The 25,616-nt window shown below is 38.7% G+C and overlaps 1 protein-coding gene across 1 annotated transcript in view; it reads left to right on the top strand.

Moving 5' to 3' along the window:
* Positions 1 to 25,616, top strand: part of LOC126333456 (sulfite oxidase-like) — a 116,490-nt gene that overhangs the window by 53,020 nt on the left and 37,854 nt on the right. The window contains exons 3-6 of the mRNA XM_049996740.1: positions 8,540 to 8,833; positions 20,178 to 20,337; positions 24,504 to 24,693; positions 24,778 to 24,909. Coding sequence (XP_049852697.1) covers positions 8,540 to 8,833; positions 20,178 to 20,337; positions 24,504 to 24,693; positions 24,778 to 24,909 — 776 coding nt within the window. The remainder of the gene's footprint in view (positions 1 to 8,539; positions 8,834 to 20,177; positions 20,338 to 24,503; positions 24,694 to 24,777; positions 24,910 to 25,616) is intronic.

The raw sequence follows: 25,616 nt of genomic DNA, 5'->3' as shown, positions 1-25,616 counted from the left end.
GGTCGGCCTTCCCAAAAAACGTACAGACAGAGAGAGAGCCATCAAACACATCAAGTCGACACCTGCAAGCACGGCCAATTCGTGGACTCCGCACTGTGGTGATGTCGCACACAGCACCCTTACGTCATGGGTCAGGGCAGGCAGGTGGAATCGGATGCTTCTGTTGACTCCTTTAGTTTACTGAAAGGCCTTCTCTATTGTCAGTTTTCTGAGTTAATAAGCTTCCCTGTCACAGCCATTTCTATATTTTACATTACTGAGGTATTTAAATTTATTTAATCTGTAAATTTTTCCACAATCTGTGTTCATTAAATGTGGAGCATCTTTCATATTTGTCATATGTTCTATTTTTGTACATGATATTTGCATGCTGTTTCTCTGCCGTTCTTTTCAAAATGGTGATTTTTCTTGTTGTCATTGCTATGCCTCTGAACAGTACTACAAATTTTACTGTAGATTTTCTGTTCATTGGTACGTGCTGAATTACGTTTCTTGTTTTATCACCTACACAAGACACTTCCAGTAACTGAAATAGAGATGTTTTGTCAACAGAGAAGTATGCCTTTTTAAAATCCAGGTACACAGCAACGTAGGGGACACATCTTGCTTTTCTTTCTTGGATTATGAGCTTTTTGTATTCTATTGTTGGAGAAACTTTTGATATATATAATTGGTGGGGTTCTGTGACAAATAGGCTACTGTGCTCTGTGTACTGAGTGTTATAATTCAGTGACAATCCATTGTGCTGGAAGCAAACTGTCTATAACAAGGCAAAAATTCCCATTAATGTAAGAGTACAAAATAAATGCCCAGTCTTTAGAAGCAGTAACATCCGTCAAATATCTGGGTGTGACTATTTGAAATGATCTCAAATGGAATGATCAGATTACACAAGTAACGGGCAAGGCGAACTTTACATTGTGGTTTATCGGTAGAATCATGAAGCAATGCAGTCCTTTAACAAAAGAAATTGCTTACAATACGTTAGTTCGTCCAGTCTTAGAGTACTGTTCATCTGTATAGGACTCTCACCAGATGGGTCTGATTCAAGAGATTGAGAAGGTCCAAAGAAGAGCAGCAAGATTCATGACTGGTACATTTAACCATCGCGGGAGCATTACAAATCTCGTAGAAAGTTTGAAGTAGGACACACTTGCAAATAGATGGCGCGCTAAACAGAAGGGGCTGCTCACTAAATTCTGAAATCCGACCTTTGCCGGGAATGTAGAGCATTATTATTACCACCAGCTTTCAAGTAGCATAATGATCACCATTCAAAGACAAGGGAAATTAAAGCTTTTACTGAGGCGTTCAGTCAGTCATTTTTCCCTCGTGTGATCCGCGAGTGGAACAGAGAGGGGGGGGGAGAATATGACTTTAGTGCGAATTGTGCCCTCCGCCACACACCGCTTGATGGCTAGCGGAGTATCTGTATGTAGATGTAGATGTAGAAATCAAGTTGTGTATAAGACACCTTATCAAAGATGAGATTAACTTCATCAGAAATAGTAAACCTGAAAGGGTTAAAGGCATCCAAAGAAATTTTCAGTGCGTGTATTGCTCACAACCAGAAACATCAGCGGACGAACCACAGATTTACATGTGACTGGAGCTCAGGAACTTCCTAATATTGTAATGCTTCGTTTACTGTAGGGGACTATGTACAGGGTGATTGTTATTAAAGTTAAACCTTCAAAATGATGTGGAAATAACACCACTGATCAGAATGACGTCAAATTGTATCGGAATATTATCAGAGAAGGGGGAAATGTATTGCAGGAGAAAAAAAAATAGTGTGAAAATTGATCAATAGATGGCACTGTGTGTGTCAGAATACATAAATGAAAACACCTGTCATGCACACGACCCATTGAAGCGGGTGTTGAAACTGTACAAAGAAGGGCAATGTAAATGGACACAGGTGTGTTTGACTCACAGGAGAGAGTCTTGGAAAGACAGATTATCTGAAACTGGCAGACACTGGAAGACAAAATCATCAATTCCATTAAAGCATACTTACAGAGTTACAGTAACCAGTATTAAGGGAGGAATCTAGGAAAATACTACAGCTTCCTATGTATAATCTGTCTTGGAAAGACAAATTATCTGAAACTGGCAGACACTGGAAGACAAAATCACCAATTCCATTAAAGCATACTTACAGAGTTACAGTAACCAGTATTAAGGGAGGAATCTAGGAAAATACTACAGCTTCCTATGTATTACTCCCATAGGAACTGCAAAGACAGGACTAGTCTAATTACAGCTTATACAGAGGTGTTTAAGTAACCATTATACCCACACTCCATGTGCAAATAGAATGGGATGAAACCTTGCAGGGTGATTACAAACAATTCATCAGGCTTTGGATGAATGTATTTCACAAAGTTTTACATACAAAATAGTGATTGATACTTTGTATGAAAAAGCATATTTTCAAGCTTCTTACAAATCATCACAATTGTTCTATGTGCTCTCCTTGTGTTACACAACACAGATCTATGCGGTAGTCGAGCTCAGTCCATACACATTCGAGCATGTCCCTTCAATGTTCACCAGCACAGCAGTGGTGTGATCCTGGAGTTTAGCCAATGTTGTTAGAAAAGATGGTACACACACATGGTATTTCACATATCCCCAAAGAAAAAAATTGGGACACCTTGGGGGCCATCTGAAGAGCGCTGAATCGTCCTGAGCACATTGCCCAACCCACCCGTCTGGCAGTTCCTTGTTCAGATGCCGACACACTTTTCCATGCCCATGAAACAGGGCTCCATCATGTTGGAATATGAAGTGAGGGTTATCAGCTATCAGTCTCAGAAACGACCAGTCTTGTAATGTATGTCATACCCATCACAGTTTTCCCAAGGAGAAAAGTAGGACCTGTAAACATTGCTCTATCACACAGCACTGAAGATATTCATCTTTGGATAATCTCTTTTGATCTGTACTGTAACACTGGGATTTTCCATGATGATGATTCACATTACTGATTATATGGAATGACGCCTCATCACTGAACATCATTTGGCAGGGAATTTCTTCACCTTCCATTGCTTTCTGGATACGTTCGCAAAATTCATGTCTGATGGTGCAGTCATTAGGCCATAAACATTGCAACAGCTCTATGTGTTACAATTTCTGATGTAATCACTTCCACAGAATCTTCCACACAGATGGCTGAGGCATGCCCAGGTTGCAACTTGCATGACATGTGTATTTCTTTGGGCTTTGAAGTAACACATTTGGATGTTCTCCTCTGCTTCCTCTGCAACAGGTGGTCGTTCAGACAGAGGCAGCCTGTGTCCCTGAATTGTCGACACTATCACGGGATGCTTTGGTGGGTTGGTGGCTGTAGGTTGTATTGCCTTCTTTGAAGCAATACACAGACTGAAGAAGACACTGAAAGTGCACCAAGAATGATATAACAACAACAAAAAACAATGTTGTTACAGGCAAGAGTACTATAGTTTAGAGAAGACTGATCAGACCCCCTAATAATACTCTTATCAATAATACCTTATCTCTTTCAATGTGAGCTGGGAAGTACAGAGCCTGGAGAATAAAATTAAAGAGTAGGACTTGTCCAATGTGCCTTTTCTCATGAATGTTATAATGCAAACATTTCTTACTCTCCTTCACTGCCTTGTAGAGTGGTGGTTCTGGATAATACTGTCCTTCAATTCAGCTGGCCCAGAAATTCTTAGGTTAATTATTTGATATGTTTCTGCTTCCTTTTTACTATAGGAAATGTGTCTAACAATGATTTCAACAAAGTGGAAATATTTTCAAGAGATTCTCAAGTTTAGGTGCTGTCTGTATTAAGCAGAAAAAAAAGAATCTCATGTGTGCAGGATTACCATAAATGCCATCACAGCTTTGGCCTGTGTTCTCCTGATAGAGCAATCCAGATGGGATTAGATGAGATTAGATTAGATTCAGTTTTTGTTCTATAGTCCCTGGGTGAAGACTACTACTGAAAAGTTGCAAGTGTCATACTGCTGTATAAGCAAGGGAAGTCAGGAAGTGACACTTTAATAATGTTTCAGAAGCTCAAAATTTGTAAGCTATGCATGTAATGCACTTTCCAGCATTTTGTAAAAACTGGGGCTTTGAAAGATGGCATTTGCCAAGATAAGTCACATGATGTGTACTTCAGAATTGGGTAAGTATGTTAATGTTTTTGCCACTGGAAACTACATGGATGAATTTCTGTCAAGTAGAACTGATAAACAGACAGACAGCATAAATCACCCTGAGCCAAAATATGTTAACTCAATGTTCTATCAGGGATTCAAAGCCCCTTGAGTCGACAGAATGAGAAGTCATTTCTTGATCCCTCCAAGCACTGTGATATCTTTTGCAAAACTCTGAGGAGCATAAAACACCAAATTTTACACCTACTGGATCCTCTAAGAGAACAGAAATTTCATTTACTTTATTTAGAAGCCTACACTAGTGAAAAATTGCCACTGCTTGGATATTTCATGAGAATACTTTCACCTATAAAAGCATCTGAGAGTTTGAAATAAAAGTTTCATTAACTTGTAGCTCTGTTTCACATTTATACAGTTTACACAACTAGTGATTTGATGTCATTCACGTAAAAGATAATGACGATGTTAAATACCTAACATGCAGAAATGATGACAACATCTACATGTGTCAAATATTTTTTTAAGTTTTGACATGTACTAAAGCACTGTTTTGCAGTATCCCATTTGATAATGGTAAAGCTACCTAAATTACAATAGTTGGTTTTATAGATAAATAATTGTTCAGTCAAAGGTGACTATGGCATTATTTACAAGATTGTCTCACTGTTAATTGTTTCATGTAGGATTTTTTGAGCCTGCACAATGAGATTGCTGAAGCCATTGAAGGGAAATAGGTTACAAGTGTGTTCTTTTGTTCCATAACCACTGCATTTGGAAGGGCATATAATGCTTTTTCTCCTGTCATGTGTAGGGGATGCCACAGTTAATGAACAACTCTCTACTAAAATTACTTCCATCTGCAACATGAGTATTACCACAAAACTTCCAGCTTTTTGTTAGTTCAAAGTCTGATTATGAGATAGCCTCATTTGTGTAAGGGTTGTGGGATCAAATTCTGGTTATTTGGAATGTTGATAACAAATATCTTGGAGTGATGAAGCAATGAAAATTTTACCTTGCAGTTTTGTTCAATATCATAACCTTCATTGCAGGTGACATTGTTAATACCACCTATTAGGATCAATAATCATTTTTTTACAGTTTCAGCATTACAGCATGTTAAGACTTCTTGAATTTTAGCACCAGGTTTCTTGATGACATAAATCTCGACACTGTTAAAATTCTTTTTACAATTTCGGCTATACCTCTGACTGTCCCACAATATATGTACATGTTTTATGGCATTTACTTTCACAACATAATGCTTATTGTTTCCAGAACTTTCACATATAATTGTTGGAATTTTAGGCTATTTTCAATAACTGTAACTTTTGACTCTGGGATGTTAAACATGGTTATTTTAATATTTGAATTAAGCCTCGGTTCTGAGCCACTTGTTGTGACACTGTTACGAAGAAATTTGTTCACATTTAGAAACATTGTTTTATGTATTTTAGGTGTTATTTTTGCTCCTGTTGCTTTGTGGTGTTTACTTTCTTCTGTTCTGATGCATTGACTGTATCTTGTGGCATTTCATGCATGTTTTGCTTTGACCTCAGATGCATATTTTTGTATGTCAGGCTATCATTTCCTCCTGTTAGACTGTTGATTATTGTTGTTGTTGTAGTTGTTGTCATCTTCAGTCTGAAGATTCATCTGATGTAGCTCTCCATGCTAGTCTATCTTGTGCTAGCTTCTTTATCTATGCAGAACTACCACAACCTACATCTGTTTGCAGCTTACTGTATTCAAGCCTGGTCTCCCTCTACAGTTTTTACTATCCACATTTCCTTCTATTACCAAACTGACAATCCTTCCTTGCCTCAGGATTGGTTCTATCAACTTCCTCTTCTTGAAATCAACTTTTGCCATAATTTTTTCCCATAATTCACTACAGAACTTCTTCATTAGTTATTTGACATGCCCATCCAGTCTTCATCACTCTTCTAGAGCATCACATCTCAAAAGCTTCTATTCTTACCTTGTCTTAGTTCCTTACTATACACATTTTATTTCCATACAGTACTCCAGATAAACACCTTGAGAATTTTTTTCTGAACACTTATTAGAGGTTAATGAATTAAAAAAATAAACTCCACCTCAACAGGCCATGAAGACCAAATGGTACTGACTGTCCACCATGTCATTCTCAGCCCTTTCTCTACAGGATTACAATGCCAGTAGAAAACCTCAAAGTTTTAATTTATCCTCCCAGAACTTTAATTTCCGTTCCAAATTTCTCCTTGGTTTCCTGTGTTCATTGCATAGATTGAGTAACACTGGGAATAGCCCACAACCCTGTCTTCCTCCCTTCTCATCTAATCTTTCCTTTGATTCATATAACCAGTGACAGCTAGTTATCATGTGCTAATGTGCTACAGCAAACTGTAAATATCATACTGAAATTATTTTATTTCTCTTTCAATGCATGCTGGCATGTAGATAAAATGGACAAAAACATGTTTGTGTAATGGTCTGGCCACAGTAACTAGATCTCAGTGTTCAGTGCTGCAATGATGGTCCGCTGGGCTATAATCACCTCGGAGCAGGGATGCAGCAGTGTGTTTCCAAGTGGGCATGCTTTGATGTGGTATCATCTCTTCCAGCACTATGAGTGCTATGTTGTTCACAGCACCGAGTCAGTATTTTTCATTGAAGGTGCACATAAAATATTATGCAAGTGTAGAGTATGAGAGTTTTCAGAGGAGCAGTTGATGGAAAGCACTATGGCTTGAGTGTTCATGTGCACTGACTGCCAGTTGGATGGCTTTGCTTTGATTCCCACATATACCATAACTTTTTTGAAACTGTATTTTACTTTTCACACTATTAATTGATTAATTATAAAATTTAAGTATATTTAAACAGTTTCGTTTGCATATTAAAAATTAATATATCCAGTGTAGTTGTGATTACTACCCTTGTAAGTCAAAAGGCTATCGATGGTGATTAAAAAGTGATTATACAAGGGCTTTTAGTGAGAGAGTGTATTTTGTAGATGACCTAATAAAGAGGCTCTTTTTCCAGTAGATCTCTGAGGGGAAAAGTGAGACTGCAAGAGTTAGGTAGATCTATTCCAAATGCAAATCTAACAACAGGAAGATGCAGGACGAGGCTCATCGATTTGGCTCAGATTATGTGAGTAGAAGCAGTTAGATGTCCCTTTCAGGTTCCTGGAATATTTCGTGTGAGTGGGTCTTCGGAAAAGGTAAAATGTTGTCTATGGATTTACATGTAAAGTATGAGGGGTTTTTGTGCAACAGTTTATGTATTAGCTCAGTAGTGCAGTGGTCAATCCATCAGCTTGGGTTTGATTTCCTGTGCTACCATAACCTTTTTTTCCTCACTTTGTTAAACGTTTGATTTTAAAATGTAAATATGTGTAAACAGTTGTATTTATATACATAAAATTAATATATTCAATGGAGGTATGACTATTACCTATGCAACTCAGTAGACTATAGGCCTCTACATTGTACCTCATTGGTAAAATTTTGCACAAGCTATCAGTGCCTATAACTGTAGTCACATTGCTGTACAAATTGTGAATAACCTTTTGCTCTGTGTATTTTATCCCTGCTACATTCAGAATTTCAAAGAGTGTGTTCCAGTCAACATTGTCAGCAGTTTTCTCTTAATATGCAAAAGCTATTAACATAGGTTTGCCTTTCTTCAGTCGATCTTGTAGGATAAATCGTTGGGTGAGTATGGGTTTGCATGTGCCTACATTTCTTGGAACTCTGTAAACTTGACATACTTTCACTAAACTTTGAGAATTCACTTTTTCTCTTCTCACATTACCTTTTTGACTGCATAACAGTAATTCATTATAGCAGTAAGAGCATGTACACTTATACTGACTGCCATTTTGAAGATTACAAAAATGTTTGTTTCTGCTTAAAAGAAAAAAAAATAGAAAAAGAAAAACCAAGCTGACAATTAAGACCAAGGGACATTTTACTTTGAGATGTCAATGTGTCTCAGTACATGTTTTCTTATTGCACTACTGGTGCTCATGCTGATTAATATCCCTTACTTCATAATTTTTACTACTTGAACTATTCTGTCCTATACTAGTATTCCCTTACTTAAGAACAGAAGGCCTACTAAACTTACATGTTCAGTGCAGGTTTTTTTCTTCTTTAAAGCTGCCATGATCATTAATAAATCTACTCATTAATTTAATCATTTCATTTAAAAATTCTACATTGCTGTAATTACCAGTTTCAGTTTATATGACCATCTTCAGCTGTTAAAATGGAATAAGTATCATGTGTAACAAAGAAATACTCAGCCTTTCATTAAACTCATTAATTGTCTGTATGCTGCATTGTGACAGAACATGTGAAAAATTATTTAGATACTAATGTTTTTTGTTTCAGGTCGCCAGAAATTCCAAGAGACAGTTCATGCAGCATCACAGCAGTTACCAGGCGAATACAAGTCAGGATTGCCTGAATATTCACTCGATGAAGTTGCTAAACATAATGAAAAGAGCTCAGGTGTTTGGGTTACATTTGGCCATGGTGTCTATGACATAACACCATTTATTGAGCAGCACCCGGGTGGTGATAAGATTCTTATGGCTGCTGGAGGATCATTAGAGCCTTTTTGGGCACTATATGCTGTCCACAAGCAACCAAATGTTCTAGAAATGTTGGAGGGCTACAGGATAGGTAGGTCAGTGGGCTCTTTTTGCATAAACTAGTATATTACTTATTTATGTTGATTATAATGCATTTTAGTAGTCTTGTCATTAGAGCCACCCAAAATGTCTAAATGGTAAATATGTTATTACGAAATAATGTTTTGGTGAAATATTGATTTTCATGTTTTTTCAGTGCTTTCCCAGATAACTGCAGATTTTTTCATGGAAAACTATTGAAGTACTTGCTTAATATAGGATGCAAACTATAATGCATGGCTTTAGGAACATTATTGTCAGTGAATGTCCAAAGTCATTGCTGTATGCATCACACATTAAATACCTTTGTTACAAATGTTCTAAAGTTAAGTGTATTTTCTGCAGGAAAGACAAGCCCCAACATTATGCTTGCAGTTGACTGTGGATGGTGTGTCAGTGTTGGGTTTAGGCATCCTGTAAAGGCAGACAGGGAGCAAGGATTACTAAGGGTGCTATACTGATCCCTCTAAGAAACAAGTTAGCAGTGCTGTCTCTTATTGAAACTGAAACTGGGCCAGGGGGACTCACTTCACCTATTTTGGGGAAATTTGCTTTGTCCTCTGTCAAGGAGGCAAACGCCAAAGGGTAGGGTCTGTTAATTGTCGGCAGGTGAAACCCATAGCAAATAATGGTATCCCTGAGGAAAATGCAGCATGGGATAGGAAGGAATACCAGGTACACTCACTGAGTAAGCCTGGATGACTCATACAGCATGTTCAAGAGGCTGGCAGCCTTTGAGGGAACAGGGTGCAACCAGCTACAATTGTGGTGCGTGTTGGAACAAATGATGCCTGTTGTCTGAACTCCAGGATCATACTGGATCATTCAGGCAACTACCAGAGAGGGTTAAGAAGACCAGTCTCCATGAGCAACGTGGGGTTTTTATGAAGCTCACAATCTGCAGCGTTGTCCCCAGAATGGATCTTGACCCTCTGGTTCTTAATCGATAGGAACCTTGAACCAGAGCCTCCAAGGGTTCTGTGACTTCTTAGACTTGCGCCATAGTGGTGAGAGTTGTAGGGTCCCTCAACAATCAGTTGAGATAATATGGAGTTCTCATAATATTAGGTACAGACAGCTGGTTGAAGCATGAAGCTGACAGTAGTGAGAACTTTGGGAAAATTTTAAGCATACACCTAAAGGATATGGAAACAGGAAATGGAGGTGGTGTACTGGTAGCAGTAGACAAGAAACTCAAATTTACGGAGACAGCAGTTGGAGCAGCATGTGAGACTGTTTGAGCAAGACTCAGTATCACGGGTGGTCCTTCTATCGACCACAGATTCTAACTCCTAATGTAACCAAAAACTTTCAGGAAAACCTAAGTTCTCTTGTACATAAGTCCCCTAATGATAGTGTAAGTGTTGGAGGAGACTTCAATCATCCAACAATGAGATAATTATAGGTTTGTTAGTGACGGGTGTAGCAAGACATCCTGTGGACCATTACTAAATGCCATCTCTGAAAACAAGCTAGAACAGAAAGTTCAGAACCCCACTCATGTTGGAAATATATTAGGTCTAATGGCAACAAACAGACCTAACCTCTTTGAGAATGTCCATATCAAAACTGGTATTAGTGATCATGAGGCCGTTATAGCAACAATGAATACCAAAATGCAAAGGACAGCTAAAACAAGTAGAAAGATTTATATGTTCAGCAAATTAGACAGAGAAACAATTGTCATATCTCAGTGAGTTGTCGAAACTCTTAGCTCGGGACAGGAGCATGCAGGATACCCATGACTCAAGTTTAAAAGAACAGTTGATCATGCACTGGATAGATATATACCCAGTAGGACAGTTCATAATGGGAGAGATCCTCCATGGTATACAGTCACTAATAAAGAAACATGTAAAAAAAAAAAAAAAAAACAAAAAAAAAAAAAACACAGAGACTACTGCATACTACGTATAAAACAACGTGTAGGGCTATAGATAGAGAGATGCTGAATGAAATTCCATGTGTCTGTCAAGAGAGCAATGTGTGAACCCTTCTGTGATGACCGTAGCAGAATATTGCCATATGATCTTTCACAAAATGCGAAGAAATACTGGTCATATGCAAATGCTGTTAATGGCACCAGAGTGAGTATCCAGCAATCACACATGGATGAGACTGGAACTGAAGCTGAGTGCAGTAAAGCAAAAGCTGAGATGCTTAGCTCTGTTTTCAAATGTCCTTTTACAAAGGAAGGCCCCGGAGTATTGCCCCAACTTAATTATAATACCACTGAAAAAATGAATGAAATAGATATTAGTGTAAGGGCATTGAGAAACAGCTGAAATCATTAAAATTAAACAAAGCCCCAGGGCCTGAAGGAGTCCCTGAGTCAATACCCAATTCATAGCTGATTAACTATTATCTATCGTAGATCCCTCAAACAAAAAACTGTGCCCAGCAGTTGGAAGAAAGTGCAGGTCACTCCTGTGCACAAGAAGGGTATCGGAAGTGATATGTAAAGCAATCATCCATTTGTTGTAGAATCTTAGAATGTGTTGTGTGCTCCAACGTAATGAAGAATCTCGAACAGAACTACCTCTTCCTTGCTGACCAGCACGGATTTTGAAAACATAAATCTTGTGAAATCCAACTCGTGCTTTTCACTCATGACATCCTCAAAGCCCTATATCAAGGCAGTCAGATAGATGTGTTATTTCTCGATTTATGAAAAGCATTTGACTCAGTACTACATCTATGCTTATTATAATAAGTACGATTAGATGGGGTATCAGATGAAATATGTGATTGGATTGAGGATTTCTTCACAGGGATGACACAGAATGTTATCTTGGATGGAAAGTTGTTGACAGCTGTAGAAGTAATTTTGGATGTACCCCAGGGTAGCACATTGGATTTGTTGCTGTTGATGATGTTGATTAATGAACTTGTGGACAATGTTAATAGTAACCTCAGTCTTTCTGCAAATGATACAGTTATTTAAAATGAAGTATACAGGGTGTTTAAAAAAGAATATATGTGTTACAAAGTATTATTTTGTCCAAACTATCGATCACAGTGTCTCGGCTTGGCTATTGGAGAAATGAATACATAGTCTAGTATATATTAATAACCGCTAGATATCAGTTGTCTTCTGTTTTGCTTGGTAACCGTCAATATGTTTAAAATGGCTACTCCACAGCAGAAATCATTTTGTGCTATCGAGTTTGCGAAGTGCAATTTAGTGATTACAGTGCAAAAACATTTCAGGTTGAGGTACCAAATTGATCCTCTGAATGGGTGGAACATTTGCAGATGGTATTGACAGTTTCTCCATACAGGATATGGTGTATAAGGAAAGAGTCCTGGCTGCCCTCATGATTCTGAAGAAAATGTTGCACAAATTCAAACTGCTTTCCAATGTAGTCCTTCAAAATCAACTTGTTATGCCAGTTGGGAGTTAGAACTGCCTACAACAACAATTTGGCATGTTTTTAGACATCTGTTGGTTATGAAGCTGTACAAGTTGCAGCTGTTACAAGCTCTGTGTCCTGATGACAACACAAACATGTGACATTTGCAACAAGATTCTTGACGCTATTAACAGTGATAACACTTTTGCACAATGCATCATGTTCAGTGATGAAGTAACTTTCCATGTTAGTGATCAGATAAACACACACAATGTTTGAATTTGGGGCCTACAGAATCCACATGCAGCCGTTGAACATGTACGAGATTCGCCCAAAGTCAATGTGTTTTGTGCGATATCCCGATCATGTGTTTATGACCTATTCTTCTTTGATGGAAACACAGTTAACAGTCACCAGTATCTTGCTATGATACAAAACTGGTTGTTTCTGAGGCTGCACAAAGACAGCTTCATTTTTCAACTAGACAGGGTACCCCCTCACTGGAGTCGCCAAGTGCATGAATATCTGCATGAAACTCTACCGAACCATTGGATTGGCCGTCAAGGAGCTGGTGACTTAGCACGTCTCAGCTGGGCTCCAAGGTCACCAGAATTGACACCCTCTGACTTCTTCCTGTGGGGTTTTGTTAAAGACAACGTTTAAGTACCACCACTCCCACAGAACCTGGAAGAGTTGCAGAACTGGATCCATACTGCCATAACATCAGTGGTGAAGGACATGCTTGCCCGAGTATGTGCAGAATTTGAGTATTGATGTGACTGTTTGTGTTGCTGATGGAGGACATATTGAGCATCTGTAATTTGAACTTGAGAGGTTTGTAAATGTGTGTGTAAGGTTTCATATTCGTATGTCTTAAAGTTTACTGAATATATGCATTTGAAATACAAATATTCTTTTTGAAACACCCTGTAGTCTGAACGAAGCTTAACAAATACTGAGTCAGACCTTGATAAGAAATAAAAGCACAGTCTCCTGTTGTTGCTGTTATCTTCAGGCTGAAGAATGATTTGATACATCTCTCCATCCTACCTCCCCCCATGAACCACGGACCTTGCCGTTGGTGGGGAGGCTTGCATGCCTCAGCGATACAGATAACCGTACCGTAGGTGCAACCACAACAGAGGGGTATCTGTTGAGATGCCAGACAAATGTGTGGTTCCTGAAGAGGGGCAGCAGCCTTTTAAGTAGTTGCAGGAGCAACAGCCTGGATGATTGACTGATCTGGCCTTGTAACACTAACCAAAATGGCCTTGCAGTGCTGGTACTGCGAACAGCTGAAAGCAAGGGGAAACTACAGCCATAATTTTTCCCGAGGGCATGCAGCTTTACTGTGTGGTTAAATGATGATGGCGTCCTCTTGGGTATAATATTCCGGAGGTAAAATAGTCCCCCATTCGGTTCTCCGGGTGGGGACTACTCAAGAGGACATTATCAGGAGAAAGAAAACTGGCATTCTACGGATCGGAGAGTGGAATGTCAGATGCCTTAATTGGGCAGGTAGGTTAGAAAACTTAAAAAGGGAAATGGATAGGTTGAAGTTAGATATAGTGGCAATTAGTGAAGTTTGGTGGCAGGAAGAACAATATCAAATGGAGTAGATGTAATAATGAACAGGAAAATAGGAATGCGGGTAAGCTACTACAAACAGCGAAGTGAACACATTATTGTGGCTATTGTGACCAAGATAGATACGAAGCCCACACCTACCACAGTAGTACAAGTTTATATGCCAATTAGCTCCACAGATGATTAAGAGACTGATGAAATGTATGACGAGATAAAAGAAATTATTCAGATAGTGGAGGGAGATGAAAAATTAATAGTCATGGGTGACTGGAACTCGATAGTAGGAAAAGGAAGAGAAGGAAACGTAGTAGGTGAATATGGAATGGGAGAAAGGAATAAAAGAGAAAGCCATCTGGTAGAATTTTGCACAGAGCATACATAACTTAATTTTATAGCTAACACTTGGTTCATGAATCATAAAAGAAGGTTGTATACATGGAAGAAGCTTGGAGATACTGGAAGGTGTCAGATAGATTATATAATGGTAAGATAGAGATTCAGGAACCAGGTTTTAAATTGTAAGACACTATTGGTTATGAACTGTAGATTAAAACTGAAGAAACTGCAAAAAGCTGGGAATTTGAGGAGATGAGACCTGGGTAAACTGAAAGAACGAGAGGTTGTAGACAGCTTCAGGGAGAGCATTAGGGAACAATTGACAAGAATGGGGGAAAGAAATACAGTAGAAAAAGAATGGGTAGCTTAGAGCGATGAAATAGTGAAGGTAGCAGAGGATCAAGTAGGTAAAAAGATGAGGGCTGATAGAAATCCTTGGGTAACATAAGAGATATTGAATTTAATTGATGAAAGGAGGATATAATAATGCAGTAAATGAAGGAAGCAAAAAGGAAAACAAACGTCTCAAAAATGAGATTGACAGGAAGTGTAAAATGGCTAAGCAGGGATGGCTAGAGGACAAATGTAAGAATGTAGAGGTGCATATCACTAGGGGTAAGATAGATAATGCCTACAGGAAAATTAAAGAGACCTTTGGAGAAAAGAGAACCACTTGTATGAATATCAAGAGCTCAGATGGAAACCCAGTTCCAAGCAAAGAAGGGAAAGCAGAAAGGTGGGAGTATGGGGAGGGTCTAGAAAAGAGAGATGTTCTTGAGGACAATATTATAGAAATGGAAGAGAATGTACATGAAGATGACATAGGAGATATGATACTGCGTGAAGAGTATGACAGAGCACTGAAAGATCTAAGTTGAAACAAGGCCCGGGAGTAGACAGCTTTCCATTGGAACAGCCTTGGGAGAGCCAGGCCTAACAAAACTCTATCATCTAGTGAGAAAGACGTGTGTGACAGGCGAAATACCCTCCGACTTCAAGAACAACATAATAATTCCAATCCCAAAGAAAGTAGGTGTTGACAGATGTGAAAATTACCAAACTATCAGTTTAATAAGCCATGGCTGCAAAATACTAACATGAATTATTTACAGACGAATGGAAAAACTGGTAGAAGCTGATCTCGGGGAAGATCAGTTTGGATTCCATAGAAATGTTGGAACGTGCGAGGCAACACTGACCCTACGACTTATCTTAGAAAATAGATTAAGAAAAGGCAAACCTACGTTTATAGCATTTGTAGACTTAGAGAAAGCTTTTGACAATGTTGACTGGAATAATCTCTTTCAAATTCTGAAGGTGGCAGGGGTAAAATACAGAGAGCGAAAGACTATTTACAATTTGTACAGAAACCAGATGGCAGTTGTAAGAGTGAGAGGCATGAAAGGGAAGCAGTGGTTGGGAAGGGAGTGAGACAGGGTTGTAGCCTATTCCCGGTGTTATTCAATTTGTATATTGAGCAACCAGTAAAGGTACCAAAAGAAAAATTTGGAGTAGGAATTAAAATCCATGGAGAAGAAATAAAAACTTTGAGGTTTGCCGATGACATTGTAATTCTGTCAGAGACAACAAAGGACTTGGAAGTGCCATTAAATGGAATTGACAGTTTTTTCAAAGGAGGCTATAGGATGAACATCAACAAAAGCAAAACGAGGATAATGGAATGTAGTCGAATTAAGTCGGGTGATGCTGAGGGAATTAGATTAGGAAATGAGACACTTAAGGTTGTAAAGGAGTTTTGCTATTTGGGGAACAAAATAACTGATGATGGTCGAAGTAGAGAGGATATAAAATGTAGACTGGCAATGGCAAGGAAAGTGTTTCTGAAGAAGAGAAATTTGTTAACATCGAGTATAGATTTAAGTATCAGGAAGTCATTTCTGAAAGTATTTGTATGGAGTGTAGCCATGTATCGAAGTGAAGTGTGGACGGTAAATAGTTTAGACAAGACGAGAATATAAGCTTTTGAAATGTGGTGCTACAGAAGAATGCTGAAGATTAGATGGGTAGATCACATAACTAATGAGGAGTTATTGAATAGAATTGGGAAGAGGAGAAATTTGTGAGACAACTTGACTAGAAGAAAGGATTGGTTGGTAGGGCATATTCTGAGGCATCAAGGGATCAACAATTTAGTATTGGAGGGCAGCGTGGAGGGTAAAAATCATAGAGGGAGACCAAGAGATGAATGCACTAAACAGATTCAGGAGGATGTAGGTTGCAGTAGGTACTAGGAGATGAAGAAGCTCGCACAGGATAGAGTAGCATGGCAAGCTGCATCAAACCAGGACTGAAGACCACAACAACAACAACTACTACTCCATCCTACTCTATCCTGTGTGAGCCTTTTCATCTCTGAATTACTACTGCAACCTATATCCTTCTGAATAAGGTTATTGTATTCACCTCCTGGTCTTCCTGTACCGTTTTTACCTCCTCCCCCCACCCCACCACCCCCCCCCACCCCTCCGCCTCCCCACCCCCCACTCTCATCTCCGGTATGAAACTGGTGATTTATTATGTCACAGAATGTGTCCTATCAAGCAATCCCTTCTTTTGGCAGTTTTGCCACAACTTTCTTGTCACCCTAGCTCTATTCAGTACTTCCTTATTAGCTACGTGATGTATGCATCTAATCTTCGATATTCTTCCATAGCACCACATTTCAAAAGCTTCTAGTCTCTTTTTGTTTAAACTGTTTATTGTCCATGTTTCACTTCCATACATGGCTACACTCCAGACAAATACTTTCAGAAAAGACCTCCTAACACTTAAATCTGTATTTGATGTTAACAATTTTTTTCCCTTCTTCAGAAATGTTTTTCTTGCCATTGCCAATCTGCATTTTATATCCTCCCTACTTCGGCCATAATCAGTCATTTTACTGCACAAATAACAAACCCATTTACTACTTTAAGTGCCTCATTTCTTAACCTAATTCCCTTAACATCACCTGATGTAATTACTCCATTATCCTTGTCTTGCTTTCATCTCAAATCATCCTCTCAAGACCATGTCCATTCTGTTCAACTGCTCTACCAAGACATTTGCTGTCTGACAGAATTACAATGTCTTTGTCAAACCTCTTAGTTTTTATTTCTTTTCCCTGAATTTTAATTCCTATTCCAAATTTTTCTTTAGTTTTCTTTACAGCTTTTCAATGTGCAGATTGAATAGCTTCAGGGAAAGGCTACAGCCCTGTCTCACTCTTTTTCCAATCACTGCTTCCATTCCATGCCCCTCGACTCTTCTAATTGCCATCTGGTGTCTTTACGAGTTGTAAATAGCCTTTTGCTCCCTGTATTTTACCCCTGCTACCTTCAGAATTTCAAAAAGAGTATACCAGTCAACATTTTCAAAAGATTTCTCTAAGTCTACAAATGCTATAAACTTAGTTTACCTTTCCGTAACCAATCTGCTAAGATGAGTCCTAGGGTCAGTACTGCCTCCCATGTTCCTACATTTTGCTGGAATCCAAACTTCTTCCCCGAGTTTGGCTTCTACTAATTTTTCCAGTCTTCTGTAAAGTATTCATTTTAGCATTTTGCAACCATGACTTTGTAAACTGATAATTCGGTAATTTTCACACGTGCCAGCAACTGCTTTCTTTGGAATTGGAATTAATGCATTCTTCTTAAAGTGTGAGGGTATTTCGCCTGTCCCATACGTCTTGCACACCAGATGGAAGAGTTTTGTCAAATCTGGCTCTCCCAAGGTTATCAGTAGTTCTGACAGAATATCGTCAACTCCTGGAGCCTTGTTTCAACTTGGATCTTTCAGGGCTCTGTCAAATGCTTCTCGCAGAATCATACCTCCCATCTCATCTTCATTTATGTTCACTTCCCATTCTGTAATACTGCCTTCAATTTTGTGTCCCTTGTACAGACCCTCTATGTACTCCTTCCTCCTACCAGCTTTCCCTTCTCTGCTTAGGACTGGTTTTCCATCTGAGCTCTTGATATTCATACAGCTGTTTCTCTTTTTCCCAAAGGCCTCTTTAATTTTCCTGTCGATGTGATCTGTCTTTGCCCTAGGGAAATATGCTTCTAAACCCTTACATTTGTCCTCTAGCCATTACCGATTAGCCTGTGTGCTCTTCCTGTCAATTTCATTTTCGTAAACATTTGCATTCCCTTTCACCCGTTTCGTTTTCTGCATTTTTATATTTACTCCTTCATCAGTTAAATTCAATATTCCTTGTGTTATCCAAGGATTTCTACTAGACCTTGTCTTTTTACCTATTGGATCCTCTACTGTCTTCAGTATTTCACCTCCTAAAGAAACTGATTCATCGTCTACTGTATTCCTTTCCCCTGTTCTAGTCAACCATTGTGCAATAGCCTCTCTGAAATTCTCAGCTGTCTCTGGTTCTTTCAACTTAGCCAGGTGCCATCTCCTTAATTTCTAACCTTCTCCCAATTTTTTCAGTTTTAATCTACACTTCATAACCAATAAATTGTGGTCAGAGTCCACATTTGCCCCTGGAAATGTTTTACAATGTAAAACCTGGTGTCTGAATCTCTGTCTTACCATTATATAATCAATCCTGAAACCTTCTGGTGTCTCTAGGTGTCTTCCATGTGTACAGCCTCCTGTTATGATTCTTAAACCAAGTGTTAGCAATGATTAAATTATGCTATGTGGAAAATTCTACCAGGTGGCTTCCTCTTTCATTCCTTTTCCTACTATCAAATTTTAGTCCCCCATCACTAATAAGTTTTTTTCTCCCTTAACTATTTGAATAATTTCTTTTATCTCATCATACATTTCTTCAATCTCTTCATCATCTATGAAGCTAGTTGGCATATAAATTTGTACTACTGTGGTAAGTGTGGTGTTCATATCTATTTTGGCAATGTCAATGTGTTCACTATGTTGTTCATAGTACTCGAAGCTTACCTGCATTCCTACTTTCTTAGTTAGTATGAAACCCACTCCTGCTGTACCCCTATTTGATTTTGTATTTATAATCATATATTGTCGTGACCAAAAGTCCTGTTCCTCTTGCCACAGTGTGTGTGTGTGTGTGTGTGTGTGTGTGTTTCTATTGTTGACGAAGGCCTTAATGACTGAAAGCTTTAATAGTGAGAGCCTTTTTGTTGTGCCTTTCTGCAACTCAGCATCTCTGCTTTATGGTGAATAGTAGCTTTCCTTTTAATAATATTGTTACATCCCGTCATGAATTTTCCATTGTTTAATAGTTTACATTACTTTATAAGTATAGTGCTTCTGCTGTGTTTGGGAGAATAAATAGTTTGATAGGGAAACGGGTAATATTTGTGCAATGACTTTGGATTATTTTCAATTTTGATGTATGTAATCAACTCAATAAATTGAAGAGGCACTGATCAAAGAGATTCTATTTAGAAAATTGTCTCCCCTTCTTCACATACAGGGGGATTCCTCACATTGTGGTGTCTACATGACTTATCCTTTATTTTTAATCTTTCCCAGCCTATCTTTCCCTCCTCCCTGAGGAAGGAACTAATAGTTCCGAAAGCTAGCATAGTGCTGTGTACAATTTTGTATGTCTCTCATCAGCGCAAAATATTTTGTCTGCTGAAGGAAAGTGCTGGGCAGCAATTCAGTCTTGTAATTTTATAAGCTTCAAAAAAGGGTGATGAACTGCTTAGTTTTCAGGTCTCTCTCTCTCTATCTCCCTCCCTCCCTACCCCTTCACCCTTCTCCCTCCCTCTCCCCCCGTCTCCCCCTTCACCCCTCTCCCACCCTCACTCCCCCTCTCCCTCTCCTTCCTTCCACCACCTCCCTCTTTCTCTCTTCTCTCCTCCCCTCCCCCATGTGTTTGTTTTCATTTGAGAGAAAGACTTTATGTGAGAGCTAACCATTACTTCGTGCCTGTTTGGTGAGGAGTTACCAATGTTCATATACATTTATATTCCGTCTTAAGTTTCTTATTGATGTGATTGTTTTAAAAATTTCACTAATATTTGTTGTGTGCATCTAGGTAAATATACTTGTCATTGTCTTCACAAAGAATCTCATTTATTCCTGAAGTTTTAATAGAGCTGCCTTCTGTTGCAGGAAATCTCTCCCAAAGTGAGAGAAACAATGCAATGGACAGTGTCAGTGATCCATTTGCTTATGAGCCACGGAGACATCCAGCCTTAAAGCCATCCAGCCAGAAGCCTTTCAATGCAGAGACACCTTTATCATTACTAGTGGAGAGCTTCATAACACCTTCGTATGTGTAGTATAGTAAGGCATTAATGTTATAGTACTGAGTGGAGCAGAGGAAACGCATATTATTCACTATTGAATGACTGGGATACGGTTTGATAAAAATAATAAAAACATGCATTAAGTGATAGATTTTTTAATGCAGTTTTGAAATATACATACTTTAGATAGGTTTGAAAAATAGTGCCTTGGAGATGACGTCCTTCTTGCTGGATACAAATTTGGATCCTCTCCCAAAAGTTACTCATGACTCTCTCCAACATTTCATTCAGCATGGCTTCAATTTCCTAATGAATGAATTCTTCAGGTCATCGATTGTGTAAGGCTTGTTCACATAAGGCTTTTGATTTTAAATATCCCCACAAAAGAAGTCATATATCGACAAATCGGACAGTGAGGGGGCCAGTAAGCATCATCATATCTTGAAATAAAATGTCCTGGGAACATTTGTCGAAGCACTTCCATGGATGCTCTCACCATGTGAGCTGTGGCAGCAGCACCCTGCTGAAACCATATTTCTCTCATGTTCACTTGACGCCTTTCAAGTTCTGGGTGAAGAAAGTTGTTCAACATTTTAATATAGTGCTCTGATGTCACAGTAACTGCAGTTCCCTCCTATTCATTCATTCATTCAAAAAAAAAAAAAAAAAAAAAAAAAAAAAAAAAAAAAAACGGGGGTAGGGTCCATCTCTGAAATGCAGCACCACACTGTTACTTTTAAATTGTGGAGAGGTCTTTGGTGTAATTCATGTTGGTTCTCCGGTGCCCAATACTGACAATTTTGAACATGAAAATGTGCTTCATCACTTATGAAGACTGCAGCGTCTGCATCTTCCATAAAAATTTTGCCCATTACATGACAAAACTCTCTGCGCTGCACAAAATCCGCTTCACTAAGCTGCTGGACAATCATTATCCCATATGGGTGGAACTTAAGGTCATCATGTTAGATGCGGTGAAGCAAACGACGTACCCAGTGCTACAGCGTGTCATCTAGCCAATCGTTTCAGGTTAGCAAGAACTGCCGTTCTCACTCGGTCTACATTTTCTGGAGTACAAACTGAACGGGGAAGACCAGGTGGTTTCTTTTTCATCACATATCCAGCACTTCTAAATGCTGCAACCCATCGGAGTACAGTATTTCGATCAGGCACTGCACCTTGACGTCCAACTCTAAAATGTTGACAGAAAAGATGTTGCACTGTGACTACGGAATCATTGTTTCTAAAGTACTGTTTGACAATGAACACATGATGCTCTATGCTCCCACGCTCCATAGCAACTTAAACTGTATTATGTGGGCAGTCTGCCAAAATTCATTCAAGGTCAATACTCCCTCTCGTTGCCGCATACTAGTGGTTCAAAAAACATGCGTTTCCTCTGCTCCACCCTGTATATGACAGTAAAATCCTAATAACAGAATATAACAGCTTTCATTGTAGGTGAACTATATTGATACGATGTTTTAGATATTCTTGTTGGCAATGTTATAATACATTCTTGAATTACTAGTTTCGGTCATAACTCTCGATGAGAACATAACAGAACAAATGTTGTCCATGTTATGTACATAATGCTTATATTAATAATGTATTTTACTGGAACTTTACTGTTGGTATTATATTATAGTCACCTGTGGAGGACAGTTTTAATGGAGAGGTGTTAGAAAAGAAGAATATTGTGAAAAAATAGTTTTTCTGGCAGTTACTACTTGTTTAAGTAGATATTAGTGTAAATGTCATACAAAATAGCCACAGAAATATGACTTCCTATGAGTAACATCATTGCCCTTGTCTTCAGCAACATATGCTTCCAATTATGACTATTTAAAATAAAATTTTTATGCCAGAATTAACATTAATGGAAATTCCTAGATTGAAATGTACGTAAAATAAGGGAAGGCAGTGACTTACCTGTAGAGGATTGGTGCTTGGTATATAGAAACACATAATAGAAACAGTTAGTACTAGTTTCCAAGCACGTGCTCATTTTCTAGTAAGTGAACACACATTCACATACACAACCATGCAGACTCTGTTATGTTGTTAATAATGTTTTTACAGATGATTGCCCCACCCGCTTCCTCATATTAGGACAGATTGTTGAAAAAATTGATAGCACAGAGCTGCATACCATATGGTTTAAGGGAGTATTTCAAAGCTAATGTAGGATGTGCCTGCATCCTGTGGTAACAATTAAGCCCTTTTATACACCTAGAAGACTGCTTTCAAGAAAGATATGTTCTTCATTTTGTTATTCATTGTGATGTGCAAGGGAAAAATGGTAGTGTGAGCACAAACTTTAGAAAATAGAATTATTTTCCTCATAATATTAACATGATTTGAATGTAACAATATTATGAGAAGGAAAGTTGCTACTCATCGAATAGTAGAGATGCTGAGTCGCAGATAGGCACAACAAAAAAACTTTCACAATTAAGACTTTCAGCCATTAAGGTCTTCGTCAACAATAGACATACATACCAGGTTTCTGGCCATTACTCATATGCCAAGTACAAATAAATGTTCAACTGTCTCATCTGAAGTAGTTTTCCACAGGGCAGTTTTCACTGGTCAAACAACAACTAGTTCTTCGGACTAGCACTGATTATTGTCTTAGACGTAGCTGCTGCCCTAGCGTACCACTGGCCACCAAGTCACTGCCCTCGCTACACGCAGTCGATTAATAGCAAGTCACTGACTGCACCCTAACTGAGTCTACTGCTGCCCACTGCAGCTGCATTTAAATACTCCATCACGAGATGCTGGGTCCCCTCTGGTGGTGGAAACACTGCATGTTACCCAGCCACCGCCCATGATGCTGCCAATCAGACACGCCTGTCAATAGTTTGCAATAAAGAAAGAAGTACTTTGCATTGCACAATTTTAACCCCCTGTCCCACCTTTTTGATGTAGGTTTTCTGGAGTTAGCTTTGTCACCCAGTCTGAATAAAACAGTGTGTGCCACATAGAATGACCTAGACATTGGCAGGACGTACTGACAAGCATAGGTATTGTCCAGCTAACTTCATGTCCAAACTTTGTTAGAGTGTGCATAGAATAAGTTAGCCAGTATCAACACAGATAGCACCGTAGGAGAGAGGACACTGGTAGTAGTGTGGTAGTGTGGGCTCTGGCATGAACAAGCCCTGTGCAGTAGAGAAGAAGCTGAAGTCTATGCACAAGTGCATGTCTCTCATAACTTCCAAGCTACAGGTACCAAGTCTGAAAATGGTAGCATTAACAGTTATGTTAGTACAATCAGTAATTCAACAAATAATATAGATTTTCAAAGTCAGTAGTTTCTGACAAGACTATTGAAAAAAGAAATGCAGATAGCCACATAAAAAAGAACAGGATCAACCAAAGCAAATTAAGTCCAACATTGCACTGTCTGAAGGAAATCTCATAAAACAAAAAAGGGATAAATAATGTAGCATAACAAGCAGTCACTCGCTGCTATATTGAAAATGAAAAATAAACCACAGGGTCACATGAATATAGTGTAAGTCCTGTGACAAAGTGTTCAGTAATATTACGTAAAAAAAAAAAGTTTCTCTCCTTTTTCTGTATCTTTTGGAAGCAATGAAGCCTTGGAAAGCACTTGCATATCTGTTTTACCCCTCCTTTACTCTTCTTGTTCTGCAATTTGAATAGCTGGCAATTCCTGCAACTCTCTGAAGCACAGTTTTTAATGAGATTATTGCTTCCTCGTTTGCCTCTCCAACATAAGTTTAATGACATTGCGTACAATGACACATCCCTGATTATGAAGAGCTTTCCCTGCATGCATGGTGCTTGAAGACTGTGGTTCCATGTTATATAGTGAAGAGACAGCAGCAAGAACATTCAAAGTGTGTTGGTCAGCAGGTGACAGGCAACTGTGGCGACCGCCCCTAAGAAAAACGAACATTCAGGACAAAATGCATTTCTGTGCAAGTTCCACCTTATATTACGCAAGCTGTACCTCACTCGTTTTGATGTAAATAGTTTAGTTTGTTATTTCAGAAATATAAATGCACATCTTTTCGATGCATTATCGTGTTAGTTTAATATTGTTTCCTTTCACGATGAAAATCTAGTTTCACTTATTAATCATCATTATACTAAACATCTTTATTTACATACTGTGATGAAATCACTTTTGAGTGAGTCCATTAACTTGTTTCAGTCATCTGTTTTACGTACGCAATCATTTACCTGTACCTGATGTTGACCCGTCAACTTATGAGTTAGAGGTCGAAGGTCTTAATGCTAAAGGTTTGGTGCTATCACTTGATGAGTTGAAGACCAAGTTTCCAAAACATACTGTCACAGCTGCTGTGCAGTGTGCTGGAAATCGACGAAGTGAGATGGCTAAGGTAATAAGTAGTGTTTCAAATGTAATGTTACTACATGCCTATGATGTGCAGACATTGGTTAATCTCTGTGTTGTTTATTTGCAGGTGAAAGCAATAAGAGGTCTGTCATGGGGACAGGCAGCTATAGGTAATGCAGTATGGTCTGGTGCAAAACTTGCTGATGTTCTGAAAGCTGCTGGATATAAAGACAATCATCCAAAGGCACAGCACGTACAGGTGAATATATTGGTAACTAGCCTAGTTCCTGCTGCTTCACTGGCATAGACTACATGATTTGCACAGGTTTTTTTTTTTCTTTAATCAGAATTGCAAAACATTCTACACTTTTCATGCTAATTAAGGTCGCAGTAGCATGGGATTTTGCAAATGCACATCTGACCAAAAGTCCAAGATTTTTGTTAATCGTGCCTACTACCATCTTGAGGTAATATTTCCACTGGAAATTTCATTCCATATCACATATTTCTTTATACCCAACTGAGAAGTAAAATAGGAATTTTCATTGATGTAGATTTTCATTGATGTAGCATAAAATTTTTTTTAATGTAATGTAATATTTTCTTAGTCAGCCACTATTTCACTCCATTATGGGTTGAATTTCCAAAAGCAGTGCAACACGTATTTTTTTGTTCCTGATAGTGAAGCTGTTGTGGTTGGCAGGAGAGCCAACACCGTGTTACTAGAGGAAGCCGAAAGGTACGCGTTTTAGCTCACACGGGCTGGCGTGAGGTCTGGAACAGGACAAGGAAATTAGAATTTAGAAAAACGGATATAGCTGGTGGAATACTGAACTTTAATCCATTAATGATGAACGTCGGTCTTGACGGTACATGATTCAGTATCAATAATAACTGATAATGGGGCTTTGCTAGGTCGTAGCAAATAAACCTGCTCCAGGGTGCACGCCAACATGCGGTGTATGC

Source organism: Schistocerca gregaria, chromosome 1 (assembly GCF_023897955.1).
Source record: "Schistocerca gregaria isolate iqSchGreg1 chromosome 1, iqSchGreg1.2, whole genome shotgun sequence".
Lineage (NCBI taxonomy): Eukaryota > Metazoa > Arthropoda > Insecta > Orthoptera > Acrididae > Schistocerca > Schistocerca gregaria.
Note: the sequence above shows the minus strand (reverse complement) of the source record. Positions and strands in the feature narration are given on the sequence as shown.